A 10,865-nucleotide genomic window follows, 5' to 3' on the forward strand; every position below is an offset into this window, starting at 1 on the left:
GCAACATCCGTTTCTAAAAGTATAACACCGAAGGAAATGGAATTGATCAAACTACTTCAGAAGCTAATTATATCACATTCAATAAAAAATAAGGAAACAATGGAGGACGCGGGCATTGATCCCCCTACTTCTCACTTGCTAAGCGAGCGCGCTACCATTTGAGCTAATCCCCCTACAAGCGGTACGTGAGTTATTGTGATGTCATTCTCCACGTCTGTGCTACATTGAAATGATTCCGGCGGAAGTTTAGTGGTGAGGCCCTGTCCACAAAGAAATGGCGAGTGGAGTAGGGAGTGAGTATTATTTGTTAGCTTGCAAGTGTAGCTACAACGTATACATACATTTCAAATGTAATGTACGATCTTTTCGTAACTAGTTTTATACATTATTTTCGTCAACCCATGCAGGGCTAGCTATTGTTAGTTTGCCAGGCGCGCGCCACTAACTAACGTTAGCTAGCTTGATAACAATGGGTGTTCCTAGCTACAGAGCACGCACCTTACTAGCCGAATATGATAAACAACCAAAGCAATTATTGTGTTAAATTACCTAAGTAGCTAAGTGGTGACGTTATGCTTTTCTAGATAGCTCAAAACCTTATTTGCATTAACAACAATATTGTAGCTTGCTGGCTGTGTAGCCGGTGTTTAGCTAGTTAATTATCTAGCCTATATTTGAGCTCTGACCTAATTTTGGTTCCCCCTGCGCCGTGAGCTGTGACATCTCTCTTTCTTTCTATTGCTAGCCTACCTATTCCAAGCGTCATAATTGTCTTATCTGTTTTTATGTAGAACACAAGAGGCTGTCCGTTGGCCCGACGGAGCCGTGGTCATTGAGGGAGAAACTATGCCTAGCCTCCTCTGTTATGAGGAGCGGAGACCAAAACTGGTAAACAAACACACTAATTGTTTGTCTGTCCCTGACTGCATCTACATGTTGTTCTTCTACATGGTAATTTGTGTGCTTGATTGTCCTCCTGCCACTTTGTCTGCTTTTCAGGGTGTCAGTCAGCAGAGCCATCAAGCCTTTCTCAGAGCCAGGCCGCCCTCCAGACTGGTTCTCCCAGAAGGTATGAGACCGACGACAAGCTTGTCCCCATTTCATAGTCAGACTCACTGTGACACAAAACAATTAATCTCTGTCTGGTGAACAAGGTTGAAAGGTCAGCTACTATATATCTAACCTGCTTTCTGTGATTCTGACCCCCACAGCACTGTGCCTCTCAGTATTCTGAACTGCTGGAGACCACAGAGGCTCCAAAGTTAGTACACAAACACAMATTTTTCTGCTTTATTGGAGTATTCTGTTGCGGAGGCAGCACTTCAGCTGTCGTCAGAGCTGTGCATGTGTCTGATGTACGGCGCTGTTTCAGGCGTAAGCGTGGAGAGAAGGGTGAGGTGGTGGAGACCATTGAGGATGTGATCGTACGGAGACTCACCGCCGAGAGGATAGAGGAGCTGAAAAAACTACTGAGAGACACACAGGACAAATACAGGTCAATACACACAGGCACTCCTGCTCTCACACACATACAAATGTAGTCTCACACACACATACACAGTGGAACCTTCACTATCAATACATAGCCAATATTTATCCCTGTTCAAAGCCATTATAGATGACAGACATGCTCCATACACTCTATTTACCATGCTTGACCTTTGGCCCTGTACTTCCTGTTTTGACAGAAAGCTGAAGAAGGAGGTGGATCTGATCCAGACAGGACATCTGGATTCACGGCTAGAGGAGCTGTGGACAGACATAACACAGTAAGAAACCGGTCTGTCTGTCCAACAATATGCCTTTCTTTTTATTTGTTGTAAACACTACGTTGTAATTCATAGTGTACTTTCTGTACCGGATTTAGCAGTGAAGATTGTGTTTCATGGTTAAAATGGTTTGTCTTTGGTTTGGCAGGAAAAATAAGCAGGATGAGGATGAGGCAGATCTTAAGAGAAAGGCCACAGAGACATCATATCAGGGTAAGCTTTGGACTAATAATAATAAACATTTTGGGCACCACTGATTTGAACAATGATTAGGCTCAAGAACTACCGGTAATAATAACCCTTCTTCTCTTCGGTCTCAGCTCGCCAAGCGGTTAAGAACACGCCCAAGCGGGTGTCCAGTGTCACTATACGCTCCCCTCTGGGTGCCAGTCCCACGAGCATGGAGGGCGCACAGACAGACACCCCCACACCCCCAATAGATACAGCCATGCCCCAGGCAGAGGAGACCCTTGGTGCCAATTTGGTAAGGGAAGGGTCTTAGTCCTGGTCAGCATAACACTGTGTGCATAAAACACTTGGTATAAACTTTAGAGAATTTTTTTGTACTGTTTTGAGTGTCTCTTCTAGCTGGTTGTTGCTTGTCTCTTGTTGTCATTGAGGAATGGTCAATTAATGTTTCCCCCCCCCCTCTCTGTCCACGTAGTCCCAGGGGGGAGCCGTGTTCCTACCGTCATCGGATGCTCCAATAGCGGGGCCTAAGGAGGGAAGCCTGGGGTCTCTGGTCGACGACTCCCCACAGAAGAGGCTCCTCAGTCAGAAGTCCACGCCGCCTCCCTCCCCTCTCCTTTCAGAGCTACTGAAGAAAGGAAGCCTGATCTCTGCTAGCCCCAGACTGGTGAGAAATACACTACAAAAGGAAGTTGAAACGGGATGATTTGCGGTAATAAGGGATGAAAGTATTTGGATTATATTGGGTTATATTGGATTATATTGGGTGGATCTGTTGAAGGGAGAGGGTTAAGGTTATGTTTGACTTCACAAGCTACTGGTGTTGGGGAAATTCCTGTCTATTCTAGGGAGTAATATGCTGTTGTACATCCTACCAAGCTGCTCAGTAAAAACAGGTGATGTAGATGTTTTTAGAGAACAGGGAATTATGGATATTGTGTGTTGATGACGTGATGCTGTCAGGTAGTGGAGGGGGAAGCTGCTGCTGCAGGACTGGCTAACGGAGGAGTTCCTACTACAACCCCCACTATCACAGCAGACTTTGAGGTCGCCAGCGCAGGTAACTATGGCAACAGTGAAATAACCGCTCTCGCTGGCAGGCTGGTTGTTATGTGTTTGGCTTGATGTGTGTTAGGATGCTAAGTATTAGTGCTGTATGTGCTTCTGTGCTTTAAATGTGTTAGAAGCAAAGTGTCTGTCCTTTATTAGATGTACTTTGGTGTGTCCAATGGAAACAGTGCCCCCCACATCCCCACTGCCCAGCCCTGCCCCACCCAACACAGGTTAATACTGTCCCTCGTCTGTCAGTGTGTCTCTCTAAACTCACCTGTCTCTATCTTCCCTCTAGAAAAGGGAAGGAATATCTAGTATATAAAGAGGAACCCTCATCTGATTTCTAATCAGTGAGACCAGTGTACCATTGGTGGTGACACGTGTGTTTCTCTTTGTCTCTGTCTGTCTGTGTGTTCAGTCAAAGAGGCAGGCTCAGAGATGGTGGAGGAGGACCATGTACCTGGTTCCTACATGGGGGATGAGCTGGACCTGGAGACAGTGGGAGATATCATCTCCATCATAGAGGAGAAGGTACATGGTGTGTGTGGGGGGCGGGGACTTTGAGAGGGTGGGATACAGCTTTTGGCCTAGATATCTCTGTAGTAAGCAGACTTTTTTTGTGCACACTCATCACAGTCCTCTCTCTGTGTCTCTGTCTTTCTGTGTCTGTCTGTATTTCTCAGGTGGATGACTCTGTGGAGGCTCTAGATGCTGCAGCAGTGGAGGCTGCTCTCTCTCTCTGTGAGGAAGCTGTTTCTGCTGGCCACTCCCTCTCAGGCCCATGGGAGGCCCAGGACTTAAAGTCCTCAGAGCCTGGTCCTATGGTTCAGTCTTACCCCACACATGGGCTTCAGGCTGCGGCTGGAGCTAACCCTGGGAGCCTGGAGCCACAGACAGAGAGTGGAAGGGGGGAAGCCGAAGAGGGGAACGGGAAGGACTGTGAGAGACAAGAAACAGTGCAGACAAATGTGGCCCCTTCTGTTGTCGCTGATGATGGCCTGGCAGGAAGTGAGGTCACTGAGGAGGGAGTTCTGGGGGAGGAAGGAGCCCTGAGCACAGCTGTGAAGACTGAAAATGAGGAGTGGACCCAGCCAGAACTAAACACACCCTGCCTAGACTCAGAAGACAGCTCTGGATCAGGGAAAGAGTCCAAGGTAATTGTCCTCTTTTCAGTAACACAGCACATACCTCTACCAAGTGCAGTTGAATTATCATCTCTTCTTGTGTATCTTTTTGTAGGAAGTGAAGGATGAGGATGGAGGGAGCGACGGAGATCCTGATGAAGGAATGGAGATGAAGGAATGTGGAGAGGGGGAGGGGCCCTACCTATCAGAAGTAGAACCGGCAGCCAGTGAGAGCGAGGACGGCTATGGCCCCTCTTCCCAACGCTACACCACAGCTGATTCGCTAGCCAGCAGCCCCGCCTCTTCCCAGTTGTAAGTGTCCAACCCTGGTCCTTGTATCCATGGCAACTCTTAACCTGATCATTCCATCACAAGCCTGAATAAAGCAATGAATGACCCTAAAGAACGCTTTATGACCTCTCTCCCCCTCTATCACTCACTCACTAACCCTTCACCCTCCTCTGTCTCTCCCTCCGTCTCTCTCAGTTCAATATGTGGGGAGGATCAGGAGGCCGTTCAGGCTCAGAAGATCTGGAAGAAAGCCATTATGCTGGTGTGGAGAGCAGCAGCCAATCACAGGTCAGCTCTTAGCCATTTCCCCAATAACAGCCAATCACTTAACATGTCTGAGCTACTGTAGAATTTGACAGATCAGTTGTTGTTACCTGTGTCAGGTACGCCAGTGTGTTCCTTCAGTCTGTGTCTGAAGACATTGCTCCTGGTTACCACAGCATTGTACACAGGTGAGAGTTCTATAGCGGCAAATGGTTTGTTTGCTATTATGTTTTGTGCATGTGAAAATAAAATCTATTTATTAAACAATGTAAGTACATGCTCAGCTTATCCCCTAAAACACACACACACACATTCATACACACACACCCTTCCCCTCCAGACCCATGGATCTGTCAGCCATCAAGAAGAGTATCGAGGCGGGTCAGATCCGTACGACAGCAGAGTTCCAGCGTGACATCATGCTGATGTTCCAGAACGCGGTGATGTACAACAGCTCTGACCACGACGTTTTCCACATGGCTCTGGAGATGCAGAGAGATGTTCTAGAACATGTGCAGCAATTCCTGGCCACTCAGCTCATCATGCAGACCTCAGAGTCCTCCATCTCCACCAAGAGCCTCAGAGGCCGCGAGGGGGGCCGCAAGCCAGGGGAGTCTGTGGAGAAGGTAAGACTAGATGCACACATACAGGTAACTGCCACAATTATAGAAACACTTGAGTGAATAAGGGATGCAAAGTATATTAAAAGCAGGTGCTTCCACACAAGTGTTGTTCCTGAGTTAATTAAGCAATTCATATCCCATCATGCTTAGGGTCATGTATAAAAATGCTGGGCAGGCCATTATTTTGGCTACCATGGCTATGGCCCCATAGGATGACAATGCCCCCATCCACAGGGCACGAGTGGTCACTGAATGGTTTGATGAGATGTAAACCAGATATCAAACCAACTGAACACTTATGGGAGATTCTGGAGTGTCGCCTGAGAGCGTTTTCCATCAGCAAAACACCAAATTATTGAATTTCTGGTGGAAGAATGGTGTCTCATCCATCCAATAGAGTTACAGACACTTCAATGTGTTTCCTTTATTTTGCCAGTTACCTGTACACAAACACACACACATACCTCCGAGTCCAACAACAACACCAAGGAGCCAAGACATGTACAATTGACACCGGACAGACTGTACCCATCTCATGCCCCAATAATCGTATCTTGCCTCTCGCCTAACTTCCCTGCCATTACACTTCATCTGTAGACAGGTTCCCGTCTCCCCTCTCCATTACTGCTGTCTGTCTCCCCTCTCCATTACTGCTGTCTGGCTCCCCTCTCCATTACTGCTGTCTGGCTCCCCTCTCCATTACTGCCGTCTGTCTCCCCTCTCCATTGCGGCCGTCTGTCTCCCCTCTCCATTGCGGCCGTCTGTCTCCCCTCTCCATTACGGCCGTCTGTCTCCCCTCTCCATTGCGGACGTTTCTCCCTCTCCATTGGGACGTCTGTCTCCCCTCTCCATTGCGGCACGTCTGTCTCCCCTCTCCATTGCGGACGTCTGTCTCCCCTCTCCATTGCGGACGTCTGTCTCCCCTCTCCGTGTCTGCTGTCTCTGTGTACTGTGTTTATCACTTGGCTGTCTGAACGTGTGTCTCTTACTGTCTGTTCTTCTGTTTGTACAATGTTGTCTTGTTGGTTGTTTACTCTGCGTGTGTTTGGAGAGGTGTGTGTATATGAGGGGTATGCGTGTGTGTGTTCTCTCTTTTCTCACTAACTGTTTGTCCTCCTACAGGACAGTGTCCCAATGGCCTCTCCCGCTTTCCTTCTCTCTCTCTTTGTAAGTATTCAGGTCAAAGGTCAGAACTCACCAGGTCAAGTCAAGCGCACGCTCTGTTTCTCCGTCTGTCACACACACCCAAAACACTAATCTCATATTCAGAAGCGCATAAAACGGTTCAACTCACACCAACTACCCCTGTAGTCAAACACTCAAAAAGCATACACTCACCTCTTATATTAACACACACATCCGTCACTACATTTTTTACCTTCGGTATTTGGTTCTTAAATGGACCCATCCTGGTTGTGTGTTATGTATCCAGTGGTTTTGTATTTGAACGTCTTTTCATGTATCCAGTGGTTTTGTCTTCAACGTCTGTGATCGTCTCGTCTGCTCCATCGCTTTTCTTTCTTTTCGTTTTTTCCATCCTTTCATCTTTCTTTTCTTCATTTCCTCTGGTCAGAGATCGTCTTTGTGTTTTTTTTACAGGCCAACCACGAGCCATCACTGGGTTTTCAACCTGGTGTCAAACTGACCTTCACCTTTTAACCTCTCTTCCCTGCAGGACGGGGGCACCAGAGGGCGCCGCTGTGCTATTGAAGCAGACATGAAGATGAAGAAATAACCAGAGTCAAAAGGCAGTAGGACAATAGATTGCCAACAGGCCATAGGGCTGGAGGTTTAAAGAGAGACTTGATACAGGGCTGCAGTCCTCTGATATTCTCCTCTCCAGGCCATTTCTGATTGATCATTGTGTACCATAGTTGTGTACAGTTTAATTAACTAACTTAAGTCTATGATTGTATTTAAAGCCAGTACACTAGATATCCAGACATCATATGATTCTCATTGATATTTGCCACTGGTAATCAGCAGACACTGCAGCCCTGGAGGACTGACTCTGTTTTACAACTGCAGTAGTACTAAAGTACTAGTGACTGACTTGGGGCCCCGTTGTTTTGTGTATAGGATGTAGCCAACTGCAAAATATCCTTCAAGGAATCATGATCCCACTGTCCACGAACTGGTTGGTTGAATCAACATTGTTTCAATATAATTTGTCAATGTATTGTAACGTGGACTCTATACTGAACAAAAATATAAACGCGACATGCAACAATTCCCACACCACACGATCCCGCAGGTCTGGTGAAGAAGCTGTATGTGGAGGTCCTGTGCTGCCGTGGTTATACATGATCTGTGTAACCACGGTTGTACTGACATTCTCTAAAACGATGTTGGAGGCGGCTTATGGTAGAGACATTCGGCTCTGGTGGACATTCCTGCAGTCAGCATGCCGATTGCGCGCTCGCTCAGCACTTGAGACATCTGTGGCATTGTGTTGTGATAAAACAGCACATTTTATAGTGGACTTGTATTATCCCCAGCACAAGGTGCACCTGTGTATTGATTGTGCTGTTTAATCAGCTTCTTGATATGCCACACCTGTCAGGTGGATGGAAYATCTTGGAAAATGAGAAATACTCACAGGGATGTAAACAAATTTGTGCACAATATTTGAGAGAAAGAAGCTTTCTGTGGGTATGGAACATTTCTGGTATCTTTTATTTCAGTTCATGAAACATGTGACCAACACTTTACATGTTGCGTTTATATTTTTGTTCAGTATATTTGGAAAATACCATAGAAATAAGAGTGAGGAGAACAGGCTTGGAACCTCTAACCCTGGCAATTAATTAACTGGTTAACTCATGTGTACACTCGCAATGGCTGCCTGGTTATGTGATGCAATAATTGCCATGGTATTTTGGAATGTTCTATCAACTGATGGTGGATTGCCATGATGATGTAGAATGTTCATTCAACTGATGCTAACTAATGTGACTCATGGAATGTATTTTTTGTAATATCAATTGAGTTGACTTAACAAATCACAGCACAGATTGAAAGGTACACTTCCTGTTTTTACTTCCTGGCATGGGTACACTCAATGGCTGCCAGTCCACCCATTATGCCATCATTGACTTGAATGGAGACGCCCTTTCTATTCATTCTTATTTCTATGGAAAATACAGTGGATTTGCAAAAAGTAATCAACTTGTTTTGAGGGTGAATTTTCAACCACAGAATTATGTAATCATGGTAACCAATTTTGCACATAGATAAACTGTGTATAAATTCTGTTTCATTTGTACCTTTTGAAACAATGTCTGATCTTCACCGTTATGTCCACTATCTGTTAAAAAAACAATAGACTGGGCAGCAGCACCTACTGCAGAGTTGGTCTACACAGCTATCCATTTGGTCTCCCATCCAGTTTTAACCAAGCCCAGCTTTGATATTTGTCACTGACTAACAATGTGCTATCATGAGAAATGTATTATTGAGAGATCTCTTAACTACATAATTGACTGTTGCTATCAAAGTCATTCCAAAGGATAGGTTTAACAGAGCAAATGAAGTATAACCATACTCCTATAAGTAATATCAATAATAATGTTTAGTCCTATATAGCCTTTGCAAAGTCATCAACAGCTATTTTTTCAATTCAACCCAGGGTTCAACTCAAAATAAACCATACACATAGGTCTTGGGTTTCAAGCTTTGGTTGATTTCAAATGTCATCTTCAAGTTAGTAATGAATATGTTGGATTCATGTCTCTATTTCAACCAAAATGTTAATAGGACTAAATTAAATCAAACTTTAATTGCATTTTAAATAGTTTAATTTGATTTAGTCCTATTCTTTAATGTTTTAGTTGAGYTGGACACAAAATATACATCTCCTTCAAATGTTTATTTGGTTGCGTTGACAACCAAACCTAATTCAATATCACTTTTGCAATACAGTAAAAAGCCTATTAACAAATCATGCTGGATTTTCCAAATTAACCAAAAAACTCAAGTTAAATAATAGGATTAAACCAGTGACAGATTAAACTATCCAAGCAGTAAATCTATCTCTTTTAAATGTTGATATTTTGTTGAGTTGTCAAACGAACACAATGCGATATGACTTTTGTAATACTGTAAATAGCCTAAAGCTAAGGCTCTTACAAACTAATGTAAAAAAAAATATTCAACCTTAAAATGAGTAGCACATCCATGGCCACACTCTGAGGTTACTATAACTATCAACGTCTTACGTAATCACAGAGAGCCTTAATGTTCCAGAGGGCATGCGAAGGTCGCAGGTCTGTAGAGATCTTCATAATATTAAACATCTGTGCAGAATCTCAACCAGCATTGATCACTTGCACTATTAATGTAATCTCAACCAACTGTTATCCAGGTAATTTGGTTATTTAAATAAACATCTGACATTGTATTCCCATTTGAACGTTGTGCTTTTAAATCCTTGAAGTGCAGTGATAATATATTTAGATGAGAACTAAATCAGACAGTTTTTCCATTGGAATTTGGTTGTGCTTTTAGATGGTTGAAAGCAGTGATAACCCATTGGGAATTCAACAAACTTCTGGCTGTCTGGAGTGGGTTAATAAAAGGTTGAAATCTCCTTGATCTCAACCAAAAATGACCCCCATTTCCACGTTGACATGACATGGTGTGCCCAGTGGGATGTCTACTGTATGTTAGTGGGAGTACAATAGAGTAGTAACTGAGTGTTGAACTTTATGTACAGCTGTTTAGTTTCTCATTTCATTGTGTTTTGCTCAACTGTTTATTAGAGATTAGGAGAATTGAAAACAATGGTAATGTCAGTCTATATTTTGACAGACCCAAGTTGAGCCCTTCAGGTCTTGGGTATAAAGTGTAGACATTGATGTTTGACAGCTGTAATGATTAAAAGAGTATGGCAACACTGAAAACGATACTGTGCAAAAAAAAGAGATTTCACTTTAACAATACTGCAAGACAAACATTTGCACACAGGGTTAGGGGCAATACCAGCTTGCCTTCCCTCTGCTTTCACATCCAACATGAGTTTTCCATGGTTAAACAAAATATGTGCAAAAAAAAAAACTATGGCTGTTATTGTACAGATGTAGGATCTTATTTTGAGAACCATGCAATGCAGAAAATGTTTTACTTGTATTTGAGGTTCAAAATGGCTTCTGAAGTTTTATTCCCACTTTGAAATTTTAGATATGATTTCCTCTTACGAAAAATATATCATGCCTTACAAAACTGTCCATTAATTATAATTGACATAATTCACATTTCCTGTTGCAGCTAACTGGCTCAAATGAAGATCCTACATTTGTACAGAACTTTAACACATTTCAACCCCTGCTAGAACCAGCAAGGTAACATGCATTCTGTGCTTTTTTTYTAACTAGGTCAACTCAAATTCCAGCCATACAAAACTTTTAGGGTAACCATTCCCTCATTTTTACCTACACATAATATATTTCGTTTCACAATTGAGCTGACTGTTCCAGTCATTTTCCAGTGCATATACAGTGCAAAACTTTCATTAGAATTTTAAAACTCTAATACAGATGTATATTGACATACAT

General features: G+C 43.7%; 1 protein-coding gene across 2 annotated transcripts; it reads left to right on the forward strand.

Moving 5' to 3' along the window:
• Nucleotides 1-208: 208 nt before the first annotated feature.
• Nucleotides 209-7,551, forward strand: LOC111967241 (bromodomain-containing protein 8). Of its 2 annotated transcripts, XM_023992123.3 has the most exons (18): nucleotides 209-293; nucleotides 792-888; nucleotides 1,000-1,069; nucleotides 1,212-1,261; nucleotides 1,373-1,495; nucleotides 1,689-1,769; nucleotides 1,918-1,982; nucleotides 2,090-2,253; nucleotides 2,434-2,625; nucleotides 2,922-3,018; nucleotides 3,430-3,542; nucleotides 3,695-4,165; nucleotides 4,251-4,447; nucleotides 4,622-4,714; nucleotides 4,810-4,878; nucleotides 5,031-5,316; nucleotides 6,436-6,480; nucleotides 6,989-7,551. In XM_023992123.3, exons 1-18 carry the CDS (start codon nucleotides 275-277, stop codon nucleotides 7,046-7,048), a joined length of 2,292 nt encoding a protein of 763 aa, XP_023847891.1. In that variant the 5' UTR covers nucleotides 209-274; the 3' UTR covers nucleotides 7,049-7,551. The 2 variants fall into 2 exon arrangements, with proteins under 2 accessions (XP_023847891.1, XP_023847892.1); XM_023992124.3 differs by lacking the exon at nucleotides 6,436-6,480.
• The last annotated feature ends 3,314 nt before the right edge of the window (nucleotides 7,552-10,865 follow it).

Source organism: Salvelinus sp. IW2-2015, linkage group LG8, assembly GCF_002910315.2.
Source record: "Salvelinus sp. IW2-2015 linkage group LG8, ASM291031v2, whole genome shotgun sequence".
Classification (NCBI taxonomy): domain Eukaryota; kingdom Metazoa; phylum Chordata; class Actinopteri; order Salmoniformes; family Salmonidae; genus Salvelinus; species Salvelinus sp. IW2-2015.

Coding starts and splice junctions, on each gene's coding strand:
- LOC111967241 (XM_023992123.3), top strand. Junction 1,496..1,688: donor GACACACAGGACAAATACAG/GTCAATACACAC, acceptor CTGTTTTGACAG/AAAGCTGAAGAAGGAGGTGG. Junction 5,317..6,435: donor CAGGGGAGTCTGTGGAGAAG/GTAAGACTAGAT, acceptor GTCCTCCTACAG/GACAGTGTCCCAATGGCCTC.